The 13,800-nt window shown below is 47.9% G+C and overlaps 1 protein-coding gene across 1 annotated transcript in view; it reads right to left on the reverse strand.

Moving 5' to 3' along the window:
• Nucleotides 1-543: 543 nt before the first annotated feature.
• Nucleotides 544-13,800, reverse strand: part of Aldh1l2 (aldehyde dehydrogenase 1 family member L2) — a 47,017-nt gene continuing 33,760 nt past the window's right edge. The window contains exons 17-23 of the mRNA XM_052165059.1: nt 13,532-13,625; nt 11,724-11,823; nt 8,406-8,504; nt 6,757-6,922; nt 4,071-4,176; nt 3,171-3,370; nt 544-1,413 (exon numbers count right to left, since the gene is read on the reverse strand). Coding sequence (XP_052021019.1) covers nt 1,358-1,413; nt 3,171-3,370; nt 4,071-4,176; nt 6,757-6,922; nt 8,406-8,504; nt 11,724-11,823; nt 13,532-13,625 — 821 coding nt within the window. The 3' untranslated portion in view covers nt 544-1,357. The remainder of the gene's footprint in view (nt 1,414-3,170; nt 3,371-4,070; nt 4,177-6,756; nt 6,923-8,405; nt 8,505-11,723; nt 11,824-13,531; nt 13,626-13,800) is intronic.

Here is a 13,800-nt window from a genome sequence, read left to right on the forward strand (position 1 = left end):
TTTCTCTGTATCGCCCTGGCTGTCCTTGAACTCACTCTGTAGACCAGGCTGGCCTCGAACTCAGAAATCCGCCTGCCTCTGCCTCCCAGAGTGCTGGGATTACAGGCGTGCGCCACCACCGCCTGGCCCCTGACTTGTTTTAAATGTTGTTTTTTTCTGTTTTTGATAGAGGGTCTCTTGGTGTGACCCAGGCTTGCCTCACCCTGTCTGCATCGCCCAGGTTGACCTCGGGTCACAGTAAGGACCCTGCCTCAGCCTGGTGTCTCAGGCATGAGCCACTGCCTAGCACCGTTTTTCATTGCATGGCAGTTGGCAGCATCTTGCTGTATTATGCACCATGTAAGAAGAATGGGGGGGGGGGGGGAAGAGTGGTCCCAGCCTTGATGATTGAGAAGTGTAGGACGTTCATTGATCCATCAGTTCACCTCATCGACTAAGGAGCTGCCTGGGTAGTTCACTCATCTCGCCAGTTAATTTATAGCCATACTTCTAGAGTAGTGATGGAAAGAAATATTTATATTTAATTGAATATTTACATGAATTATGACGCACAATCCTGGGGCTTTTCTTAATGCACAGAATCCTTGTAATGAGGCTTCTGAGAAAGGCACTGCTACCCCTGTTTAACACACAAGGAGGCCAGAACGTAGACAAGTTGGGTAGTTTTGCCCCAACTCACACAGTAAGCTGGTATAATATGACCAGGATTGACCATGACAGCTGTTTGCTAGGATTGAAACTACAGGATCAAAGATGATGTGGATAATTGGGTGTCCTCTGAACTTGACAGTACTTTGTACCAAGTAGGTAGATGTGGAAGAATGGCTCAGGAGCTGCCCGTCTGTCACAGTGAGTCACAAAACAGTCAAAGGCACAAAGACCGCTCTTCCTTCTCATATGAGAAGGGAAGAGGACAGGCATTACGTTCTCTGTAGGATACACGGTTGTTGGAACTCACAGCTAAAGAGAGGGTTATCGGGGTTCAGTACGTACGGCTTGGGGATTGAGACCCAGGACTCGTAAGGATGCCTGTGAGTGAGGTCAGCATGTTCAAGATGGATGACCTGAAGAGCATAGACATTCCTGGGAGGGAGGCAGCTTTGATACTTTAGAAGAACAGACAGCGCCCACAGTGTTGTTAAACAGAGGTAGGCCATTTGGTGATAAAAAGTGTAATGGAATTTTTTGAGGCCCTCAGTCAGGTAAATGCTCACACAAGTCATACAACCCTCCTCTTGGTCCTTGTGTCTACTTTGTGGCTTCCAGGTGGTCCCTCCTTCCTCGGCACTGTCGGGGTCCTCAGCTTGGGAAGAGTTGAGAAGCGGGCTGTCCGTCGAAGGTTTCCTGATGGGTTTCTCTAATATTCGAGTGTCACTGTTTTGATTTTCAGGTATTCATTCAGGGCCTCCTCTCCTGGGGAGAGAGGCAGAACCAGTAGCACAGAGACGAGATCTGCAGCTCGGGCTCACCCAGATCATCCCCAGGGCCTTGCTGACTTGAGGTGGGTGAAGCCCTGATACCAGCCGTCCCTAACTATCCTCTCCCAGTGCAGATGTTTGGGGACCATAGACCATGATGCATGGTACCGACTTCGGGAGCCTACCAAGCCCTCTCAGTGCCTAACCTTCATCCTGTTTCCCTTTTTGACGAATTCTACCTGTGTCTCCATTTTTCAATCCTGTGCTCAGGTTGCTATCTGTTGCCTTACATTAAACCAAGCAGCATTGATTACAAGGAAGAATCAATGGTTCACTTTCAACTTACTGCAAAGAGAAAGGAAGTGCAGCTTACATTGCTGGGTAGAGACACAAGGCCAAGGGGTAGGCTTAGGGCGAAGCATCACGGGAAACTAACGGATATGATAGAAGACTGCCAAATGTGGCCCCTCCGAGTTACCCAGGCAGAATTTCGAACTCTTGTTCCCAGCCTACTCCACAGCAATCAGATCAAATATCTGTGTCTTTTAAGCTCCTAGGTAACTAATCTGAGAGAGAGTCAAGATTGAGACTACACTGAATTGAGGAGATGACAAACTTGGTCTGGGGAACTGTAGTGTCTTAGAGTAAAACAAGCCTTTGTCAGTTACACTGTCTGGGAACAAGCAGAAATGGTTGCTTTCAACTGTGTTTTAGATCCAGGGATACAAATAAATGCTTTTTAATCCCTGTAACTACACTTGTGGAAAATCATTAGGAAAGAGAGTCTAATAATCCCAAATGGGCCAAATTTGCAGATAAATTTCAACAAATCAAATGTTTTCTATTTCAGAGTAGTTTGAGGCTCACGTAGCCCAGACTGGCCTCATCCCATTGGCTGTTCGGCCAGTCTCGCTTCTTAAGCGCTGGATTGCAGGGGGCGGGCCACCACGTCATGCCCTCACATCTTACATGTGTTTTAACACCTACTACTGGAGGACTATACAGAGGAGGAGGTGGGCTCTGCGGTCGGTCTGCCTGGCTTTGACTTCTCTGCCAGTGTCTGTCTGTCCATCTGGGCAGCTCACCCAGCCAGTCTGAGCTGTGATTTCCTGATCTGAACAAATGTGTTCCTGAGACCTGTCTGGTGGGAACACCTTGTGCTCAGCAGGTTCAGTACCAGGAGTAGGGCCCAGCACAGCTTCAGTGTCCAAAGTGGGCTTGAGGTGTTAGGGCGATGGCTGACAGTCAGGGATGTTGGTGGTGTATGTATCTGATCCAAGAGGCCTGATAGGCCCTTCCTGTCTCAGTGACTCTGCAAGACTCAGCTCAGAGACAGGACCAACTTCTGAAGCTACTTATCTCCCAAAATTGTCTCCTTGCTTTCACTGAATCCCACAAAACTAAGCCAGCTTCATGCTCAAAACCAGATCTCAAAAGCCAAACACAGTATAGCTAAAAGATTTTACCTGTGAGATGGCTGAGTGGGTAAAGGCAAGTCCCATGACCTGACTTTAATCTCACGTGGTGACAGGAGAGAACAGACTCCGACAGCTGTCCCCTAAGCACCACATGTATGCCACGGCACACTTACCACGCACACAAATACTTGTTGCTGTCTTTAACTGAATTCATTGGTTAAGTTTTTCAGTGTCCTTTGTAAAGTGCTGTGTAGGAGATGCCCTTCATGAGACTGTGTTTTTGTGTGATTGTCACATGGATGGATGCACAGGAGCACAGTAAAACCACGCATACCTAAGTCTTTTCCAAAGCCAGACTGCTTCACTCCACCAAACGGGGCTGCCACGTCCGTCTTGTTGTAGGTGTTGATGAAGACCGTTCCGGCATCTAGCTTGTCACTCACGTACATGGCTTTGTGGATGTCTCTCGTGAAGACCCCCGAGGCCAAGCCATATTCAGTGTTATTTGCTCGTTGCAACACCCCATCGATGTCCCTGTAAGATGTGTCCAGAAGCAGAAACCACCATTAAAAGCACAGGAAAACAAAATTACTTTGCTCGAAGGTTTTTCCGCATGTTAAAACAGGAAAACTCTGGCACCTCCACTTCCTGAGTTTAGTACTCTAGGCCTGCACTGAAAGCTGCAGGAGATACTTTAATCTCACTCTTCACATAGCCCTGTAGTGCCTCTTTTCAGTGTGACCAGGGTCGTCATGTTTTTGAGGATAGTTTGTGAGTTTCCTCTCTGGTTTTCAGAGCATGTCTCTGTATATACCCCTCTCTTCAGAGTGCTGCAGGATCAAAGCTCTCGAGTGCCTCCCCTAAACCCTTTCCAGGTCCCACCTGTCAGTCTGTCAGGGTCTCTCTGAAGCTGGAGTTCACCAGTCTAGTCTGGATTGGCTAGCCAGCATGCCGTGATGACTCTCCTGTTCCTGCATCCCCAGACCTTGAGTTCACAATGTATCTCGCCACCACACCTAGTGTTTTTAGGTGCCAAGGATCTGCCCTCAGGATACAGTAAACTACCCACTGAGCCATCTCCCCGGCCCCCAGAGGCTCCTAATCATTTAAGCAACTGGCGTATTCTTAGGGTGGGGCATGTTCATTGGTCACATGCTGTATGTCCAGCACAAGGCAGAGGCAGGGGAGTTATCTGGCTGAAACCCAAATTACACCATATGCCTAAGGAACACACCCATTTTGGAATTTAGAAATGACCATGATAGGCCCGAAGGATTCCTCTTTGGCAAGGTACATGTGATCTTCCACGCCTGTGAACACAGTGGGTTCCATGAAGAAGCCTGTGGGGAAAAACAGGCACGTCAATTCCAGGTGAAATAGATCGTCACCATCCATAGTTCCTTAGGTGATGCCAGTCCCACCCTCAAGAAGAGAGCGGTGTTGCCATCCAACGTTGGCCTTCCTGGTTGCCTGGTTTTTTCAATGGCTTGACTGTGAAAACTTAAAACCTGTAAACGTAGAGATTGTACTTAATAAAATAAATATTCCTATGTGACCAGCACGGACTTGATATTTCCTCTGCTGACACGTCTTCAGGCAAGACCCAGACTCCAGTTCTCCCTCCCAAGCATTTCAGAACAAGTGAGCCAAGAGAAAAGGTATTTTAAAAACATAACCACAGTCGTGATTGATTACCTCTCACGAAATTGATACACACCCTCTCTCTGTTGTTTGATCGTTACCCTTTCTGATTTGAAGACGGAAAGAAAGCTACAGGTGCAATTGATAGTTGAATTTCTCACATCTTTTACTTTAATATTTTTTCCTCCTGCCCCACCCCTCGGTTTTGTTGAGACAAGGTTTTCTAGAACTTGCTCTGTAGCCCAGGCTGGTCTTGAACCTCCCTCCTGCCACAGCCTCCCAAGTGCTGGAGGTGCAGCTGTCTTCTTCCACCCTGCCTGGGAAGACCATACATCATCTTAGCATTCCTAACGTGCCGATGCTTTGTTGTGGTGACACTTGTTTCTCTGTACAGTGTAGACATCAAAATAATTAAAATAATTGGGGCCTGGAGAGAGAGTTCAGTGGTTCAGAGCACTTTTTCTTCTGGAAGAAGACAGGGGTTCGATTCCCAGCACTCACATGGTGTCTCACAACCATCTGGAACCTCGGTTGCAGATGATCCAGACCTTCCTCTGACTCATAGGCACTGAGCATGCGTACGCTGCACAGGGATACATACAGGTCAAACACCCACACACATAAAAATAAGACATGGTAAATCTTTTGTAAAATAATTTTATGTGTTTGCCTCTGTGTGTGTGTATATATGTATGTATGTATGCGTGCATGCATGCACAACATGGGCTTGTTTGGTGTCCATGGAGACCGGAAGAAGGTAAGTACTGGAGCTGGAGTTACCATTGTGAGCCACCATGTGGGTACTGGAAACCAAACTGTGTCTTCTGCAAGAGCAGCCAGGGCCTGGAATCCCTGATCCATCTCTCAGTTCCCAATACCCTGATCTAACACCAGCCTTCACGGACCACAGTTTTCTTCCTGAACCAATGATGTCATCTGTCAGAAAAATGCAAAATGGTACATTTTCTTCTCTATTTTTTTTTTCTTCCAAGAATTCTTATGTAGAAATGTCCCTTGTATCACTACTCAGTCTTCTGGAAGTTTAGTTCATCCAGGAAAACACAGGATAAATACTTTTATTTTCTTTGCAGTTACCAATATTTAGAACAAGGAGCCAGTACATGTTAACAGTCAGGACAATAGTTGTCGGGCTGGAGAGATGCCTCAGCGGGTTGAGAGCACTTCTTCTGAATGAAGGTCCTGAGTTCAAATCCCAGCAACCACATGGTGGCTCACAACCATCAGTAGCAAGATATGACTTCCTCTTCTGGAGTGTCTAAAGACAGCTACAGTGTACTTACATGTAATAAGTTTAAAAAAAAAAAAAGTAATTGTCTCTGCTTTGGGAAATGATAACATCCGACCTGCCTTGACAGCAGAGGGCTTGGCTGGCTGAGAGTTGAATGTCAGAGTGACAAGACTCAAGGTGACCACCAGTGCCTGATAACACCCTCACACCTGTTCTGTGGACAGGCAGGGGCTTGGCCCACCCACGTGGTCCTTCCCCTTTCCATTCAACACAGGAAAGAAACCGAGGCTTAGAATAACAGGCTTGCCACTGTTCCCCCAGCTTAAAAGTGGCCAAGCAGGATATAAAGATAATTTTTTTTTGTCATGTTATAAATACAATTTGGTTTGGAGACATGACTGGTTAAGAGTGTGGACCACTCTGGTGGAGGATTCAAGTTGGGCTCCGAGCCCTCGAATCTGGTGACTCCCAGCTCCCAGAAACCACCGCTCCAGAGGGGCATGATGGACCTGGTTTCTGTGGGCACCTGCTTTTACACACTGATGGTTGTACATGCTGGGCCCAGAGAGTAGCACTATTAGAAGGTGTGGCCCTGTTAGAATAGGTGTGGTCTTATTGGGGTAGGCGTGTCACTGTGGGCCTGGGCTTTAAGACCCTCATCCTAGCTGTGTGGAAGTGAGTATTCTAGCTGCCTTCAGATGAAGATGTAGAACTCTCAGCTCCTCCTGCACCGTGCCTGCCTGGACTCTGCCATGCTCCCGACTTGATGATGATGGACTGAACCTCTGAACCTGTAAGCCAGCCCCAATTAAATGTTGTCCTTAGAAGAGTTGCCTTGGACATGGTGTCTGTTCACAGCAGTAAAACCCTAGCTAAGACACACACATATAGCCACACACGTACACACCCCACTCTGGTGCAGGAATGGCTCTGAAACAAGTTGTCTGAAACAGTGATGGTCATCCATCCATTCTGGCTCTGGGGTGGGGTGTGAGCCATCAGACAGGCGCTCCCCCAGAGGGACTCTTACCTGGCCTCTGCACCTGTCTTCCTCCATACACTAGTGTGGCCCCCTCCTTCACCCCAGTCTCACAGTACTGCAGCAGCTTTTCCAAGTGGGCTTTGTGGTTTTGGGGCCCGTGGTCCGTAGATCTGTCCAGGGGATCTCCGATTTTCATCTTTTTAATCTCTTCCACCTGTACAGAAAGTATGCAGCTCACAAAAAGTGCCCGCTGTTAGTCGGAAAAGCACAGGGCCGAGCCCCTGCGCATGATACGCGTTACACTAAGCAGTTGACAGATGTGTGGTTATTGGTTCTTCGCAGCTGCACTGGAAGTAGGTCTTCAATATTTCCATCTTACAGAAGGAAAAACTGAGGCCTTGAAGGGGTTAAGTGGCCTGTATGGCCATATACAGTCACTCTACTGTGGCTTTAAAGGCCAAGTTCTTAAGTGTTATGTGCTATCCTGAATGATAACCCATTAAAAGCAAACTGACATCCTGGAGTTTTCATTGGCATGGCACCTTAAGGCTCTTAATAACAAAAGAGTTTACAGTGTTTTCCCCTTTTTAAAATGTGGTAGAGCTCCTTGGGAGATCTCTCAGGGGTATCACATAACCCAGGCTGGCTGAGAATTCACTATGTGCCCAGGGCTGACCTGGCCTGTAACCCCAGGATGGAATGTTCTGGTGAGAAGTGGTCACTCCGTTCCACACTGGCAGATCCGCACTTGGTTCTTATCGTCTTTGTCTTCAACTCCTGTCTACATTTTCTGACAGTTACTCCAGTCCAGTAAGAAGAATGGGAACCACTATGACCCTGTAAATTCGAATATAGGTCTGCTTCTAATCTCTTCCGTGTCTTGCACGGAATCCTGTGCCAGAGAGATGCTCTGCAGGAGAGGGACCATATCTGCCTGCCTGTGTTGTGCATTAGTAACACCCAGCACAGTGTCTGGTATTGCTTGGTGCTCAATAAATAGCTGTTGAGGGGCTGGCGAGATGGATCAGAGGATAAGAATGCATACTATTACGGAGAACCTGAGTTTGGTTCCTAATACCTACATCAGATGCTCACTTGACCTTCAAGGTGTACACACACACACACACACACACACACACACCTACCTTAGTTTGTGAGGTGGTGCATGTCTGTTATCCCAGTAATTGGGAGGCAGAGGCAGGCAGATCTCCGAGTTCGAGGATAACCTGGTTTACATAGCAAACCAAGGCTGCATAGCAAGATCCCATTCATAAAATAAGTTTTATTTTTAAAAGGAATACAATGAATGGGTGAAAAATGGCCTGTGTGTAAAACACTTGTACTGGATGGGCATGACAAGCGCTTGAAATTTCTGGTCTCAGTTTTGGTAATTTCATCAGATCCTATAAGCCTCTATATGACTATACTGTGAAGTGAAGCCTGCCTCTGCATAACTGTGTTATCCTCATGAAGAGCGGATACCTCTCCTTCTGTGTGTTAGTTTGTGTCTGTCTCTGTGTGTGTGTGTGTGCTAGAGAGTGTTTACACTCAAACTCATCCAATAACTGAGCCACCTGCACCCCAGCCAGCTCAACTATCGCGACACCGATATTGCTGTCTCACATCTGAAAGGTCAGGAAGCTTTTCCAGGAAGAGCTGCTCCTGGAGCTCTCGCAGCAAACCTGAAGCTGCCTTACCACTCTGGTCACGAATTCATCGTGGATGGCCTCTTCCACAAACAGCCGCCCCGCAGCAATGCAGTTCTCTCCTTTATTGAAAAACACTGCTCCCATGCCCTGCAGTGGCAGAAGAGAAGGCAGCGTCAGCACTGCACATCAATCCTGTGATCCAGTTCCACAAAAGGGGTGGGACTTTATGTGGGCGCACATTCAAGTGTGTGCACGCGTGTGTGGGTGTGTGTAGAAACCAACAGAGGTTTTCCTCAGTGGCTCTCTGGGTCTTTCTTTCTCTTTCTTTCTCTCTCTCTCTCTCTTTCTTTCCTTCTTTCTTTCTTTCTTTCTTTCTTTCTTTCTTTCTTTCTTTCTCTCTTTCTCTTTCTCTCTGTCTCTCTCTTTTTTCACCTCTTCCTTCCTTCCTTCCTTCCTTCCTTTCATAATTTTATTTATTGAGACACGTTAGCTCTTACACTGTTCAGTTAGACCTGCTGGCTCATGAACTCCAGGGCCCCTCCTGTGTGCCAGTGCTGGGTGGCACTCCAGGTGCACACTGCCCTATCTGGATTCTTACCTGTGTGCTGGGAATACAAATGCTCCCTGAGCTGGTTCTTAGTCTACCATCTTCCCTGGCCCCACATGTCATTATCCAATGGTCACAGATAACAGAGAAGTCAGTCCTGTTGATTGTTAGAAATTCCAGGAGATACTTGTCTTGACATTTCCCAGTTTGTGCTTCTGAGCACTTATTTTAAATTGTGTGACAGCCGGGCGGTGGTGGCACACGCCTGTAATCCTAGCACTCTGTGAGGCAGAGGCAGGCGGATTTCTGAGTTTGAGGCCAGCCTGGTCTACAGAGTGAGTTCCAGGACAGCTAGGGCTACACAGAGAAATCCTGTCTCAAAACAAACCAAATACAAAAAAACAAAACAAAAAAACAAAAAACTGTGTGACAATGAGGGTATTCCTAAAATAATTTGGTGCAATAATTTTATTGCACCACAAAATAAAGAAAGAGAAAGAGAGAGAGAGAAAAAGAGAGAGAGAGAGAGAGAGAGAGAGAGAGAGAGAGAGAGAGAGAGAGAGACAGGTAGCCCAGGCTGCCCTTAAACTCAAAATCCTGCATCAGCCAGCCTCCTCCGTACTGACAATCCAGGCCCAGACCTTCACACATAGCTTTCTTCTACAAATGTAACTGTAGTGTTTAGACATCATGTTTCCTGTTAAGACTGTTAGAAATCCAGGCACTGGCAGGATGGCTCAGTGTGTTGTGTGAGAACTGCACAAGCACGGGAACCAGGGTTTGAATCCTCAGTCCTCACATTGAAGCAATACATGCTTGTAACCCCAGTGCTGGGGTGAGAGTGGAGACCGGGGGATGACTCGGGGCTTGCCAGCTTCCAACTGAGCTCCAGGTTCAGTGGAAGATCTCATTTTAAACCAAAAAGGTATAGTCTGATAGAGCAGGGCACCCAGTGTCCTCTGGCCTCTGCACAAGCATGCACATGTGTGCACACAGACACAGATGTGTACACACGCACACACACGTGTGCTTCACAGATATAAAAAAGCTTCCCTCATGACCTCTTCCCATAAAAAGAACGTCTTTAATAAATAATTGGCACAAAAGAGAGTGGATCCTGTAGAGGTTGGGTCCATGTTCCCTCACTTTGAAATAGCATAAATCCCTTGGGGTGCAACATTAGTAGGGAACCCTGTGCCTCCTCACGTGGCACCATCTCTGATGATATATTAAGCAGAAACCAGGAAACTGATGGTTGCCAAGTACTGTGGCTTTAAAGGGATGGAGTATTGTGTTGTCTGTCCTGGTTCTGAACGTCTAGGCTCAGATAATCCTCCTGCCTCAGCTCCTTGAGTAATTAGTACTTTAGGTATGTGCCACTAAACTCAGCTGGCAACTACTCTTGGTTGTTTGTTTGATTGATTAATTGATGATTGATTGGTTGTTTTGAGACAGTGTCTAGCTCAGGGCAGCTTGACTTCAAGGCAAGACTTACAGACAGCATATGCAGAACTTTGAACTTCTGATCCTCCGGCCTCTAAGTGCTGGGAGGTTCCTCATTTATGTGGTGCTGGGAATCAAACCCTGAGTTCCATGCATGCATAGGGAAGCCCTGCTAACTGCTTTTCATTTTTATCTTTAAAAAATGTTCATGTTAGCTGGGCGGTGGTGGCGCACGCCTGTAATACCAGCACTCTGGGAGGCAGAGGCAGGCAGATTTCTGAGTTTGAGGCCAGCCTGGTCTACAGAGTGACTTCCAAGACAGCCAGGGCTATACAGAGAAACCCTGTCTCAAAAAAAAAAACAAATCCAAAAAACCCCCCCAAAATTTTTTTTCATATTAATTTTCGGAGGGCAGGTGCTATAATGAGTGTGTGTATGCGTGTGTGCGTGCACGTGCGCGAGTGCATGCATGTGTGCGTGTGCGTGTGCGTGTGCGTGTGCGTGTGTGTGTAGGTCAGAAGACAACTTGCGGGAGGTAACTTTTCCTTCCACCTTGTGGTGCTGGGACTGGAACTCAGGCTGTCAGGCATGGAGGCAAACCCTTTGCTGGCTCTGTTTAGACAATCTAACGAAAGCCCAGTTTCTAGAGTAGATAAGAAGGATGAGGTAGGCATGATGCTAGTGAAGAGGTCTGGTCAGGAACTTTGGAAAATTCCAGCAGATCCCTCCCCTCCTGGAAGAGAAAGGTCACAGAGCACATAGGCACCCCTCCCCTCTGGAAGGGAGGGGCTAATTACAGCCCTCAGACCTTCCCCACCCACCCCCCGTGGGGGGGACCAACCATCGGCCACCTGTGGGTAGGGGAGCCCCCCCCCAGCACCCATTCTATGACCATTGGCCACCTACAGACAAGGGAGGGCCTCGCTATCAAATTCCCTAAGGACCAATCAGTTTAAAGTCACACTGTTCTGCCAATCACATTGTGCCTAATGGCTACTGCTCTGAAAACTGTATAAAAACTGGCCAACCGGGCTGTGCAGGTCGTTCACTCTCTCTCCCTTCATGTGCAGGGCGACCCCAGCATGCCGGAACGATAAAATCCCTGTTGCTTTTGCATTGATCCCTGGCTCCGCATTGTTCAGTTGGGGTGCGGGGTGGGGTCCCCCAGTAAGTTAAGGCTCGGCAGAGTCTCACACTTGCAGATAGAAGGGAGCTTTGTAAAATGCTGTTTTTTAAAGCTAAGCATCCTTAGGACACATTGAAGGATGGCTTTTACTTATGGCTAGCTATTCTAGATCCCATCTGAAGCCCTCCCAGGAAGGACATGAGATGTGTTTTAGCGGTAGGCACCTACGGCCTGGCTTTGGCCCACTCACCATCCGTACGGCCTTGTCTAGGTCACAGTCACTGAATATTATCAGTGGGGATTTGCCACCAAGCTCAAGGGAAACTTTCTTCAGGTTGCTCACAGCACAGCTAGAGGAAAACAAAGAGGAAAGGGGTTGGGGGTCTCCTTCCTCCCTCCTCCCTTTATCCTTTCCCTACTCCCTCCCTCCTCACCACTACCCCCACCCTCTTCTCCTACTCTTTCCCCCCTTCCCCCTCACCATTGCCCCCTCTCCATCTATTCCCCTCCCCCACCCTCTCCCCCCACTACCCCTCCTCTTCCCCCTATAGCTTACTCACCCCTCCCCCTCATCATATCCCCTCCCCTCCTCCCTTCCTGCTCACCACTATCCCCTCTCCCACCCTCCCCTTTCTCCCTCCCCTCTCCCCTTCCTCCCCTTACCCCTTCTCCCCTCCACTCCCCCAGCCCCTCACCCTCACCACTCTCCCCTCTCCCACCCCCTTTCCCCTCACCACCATTCCCTCCCCTAACCATAAGTTACCACTCAGCATGCAAAACCCAACTGAACTTCAGAAATGTTACGACCGACATTTATGAGGGCGTGGCAGGGCGTGTAATTCCAGCATTCGAAACATAGAAGCCGGAGAAAGGAGAAACTATATCTCAAAGAGGGTAGGGGCAGTCAGAGGAAAGAGACAGGAAAATGACGGTCCAGTGCTAAGGCTGGGTGCTAAGTGTGACACTGTTCACGTGCTTTTTTGGCTCCCTTTGTTTATTTTAGAGGTTTTCTGTAATGCTCAAAAACTTTCTGTGGTCAAAGGGTGAGGATTCTCGAGGGGAATTCACCTTTAAGTTATGCCAGGGCCAATGAGATGGCTCGGCGGTTAAGAGCATTGGCTGCTCTTCCAGAGGTCCTGAGTTCAGTTCCCAGCAGCCACACGGTGGCTAACGACTTGACGCCCTCTTCTGCATGCAGGTGTATGTGCAGACAGTTATAGTAAGAGGGGGGAGTACATAAGTAGGTTTAAAAGAAAAGAATTCAGATATATGAAGGTCTGCAGAGCAAGAGCCAGCCTGTTATTTGCTCCTTTTATTACGTTGTGGTTTTGTTTTGCAGTTTGAGAGGTGATCGTCATAAACCTTGAAAAGGTCAGTCCCAGCCCTCAGAAGCACTCTCAGAATGGATAGAATGGTAGAAAGAATTAAAACTAGCCCACAAAATCCCCCACATCTCGGTGGACATTGTTTTTTATCTCTTTGATGAAATGCTATTGTTTGGGGTCTAACCTGCCACTTCTTTTACCTTCATGCTGGTTGCCTGTGTTTGGATTTGCCAGATAAGCACCCGACCGCAGAGCTCTGTCTCCAGCCCGTGGCCCTGAGCTCACTGTGGGCCTTGGACAGCTTTTCTGTTTATGTATCTCCATGCTCATGAGTGACAGCCAGCTCCTCCCTTTGATGTGGCTTTCTCTTGTTTGTTTTGGCTTGTGTGTGTGTATGTGTGTGTGTGTGTGTGTATGTGTGTGTGTGTAAACACTTAACAAGTTTGAGACAGGGTCTCATGTAGTCCAGGTAGCCTTTCAACTTGTTTTGTTGGAATGACCTTAACTTCTGACTCTCTACCTCTGGAGTGCAGAAATCACAGGGTGGGGCCACCCCACCACATCTGTTCTCTGCAGCTTCTGGAATCAAACCCAGGGCTGTGCGAGTGCTAGGCGTGCCCTGTGCTAGGCGTGCCCTCTGCCAACTGAGCCGTATCTCCAGCCTTGCTTTTCCGTGTTCCAGAATGCTCTGTTGAATTCCAAGGCTGAAGGACTCCCTACAGCAAGCCAGTACCTTTTCATGATCTGTTTGCCCACCGAGGTGGATCCAGTGAAACCAAGCTTGCGGATGTCGGGGTGTTGAGAGAGACACTGTCCTGCGACTCCCCCTGTAGAATTAATTAGGGGGGCAACAAAACATGATCTTTTGGGGAGGGCGAGTTTGTGTTTGCTGAACTGGGTTTCTAAACTTAAAGTCAAACCCACACTTTACATTTTCTGCATTGATTACAAATGGATTAAAACAATATCCTCAATATGACTGTCAGCACCTCCCCCTTATTA

Source organism: Apodemus sylvaticus, chromosome 20 (genome assembly GCF_947179515.1).
Source record: "Apodemus sylvaticus chromosome 20, mApoSyl1.1, whole genome shotgun sequence".
NCBI classification, from domain to species: Eukaryota; Metazoa; Chordata; class Mammalia; order Rodentia; family Muridae; genus Apodemus; species Apodemus sylvaticus.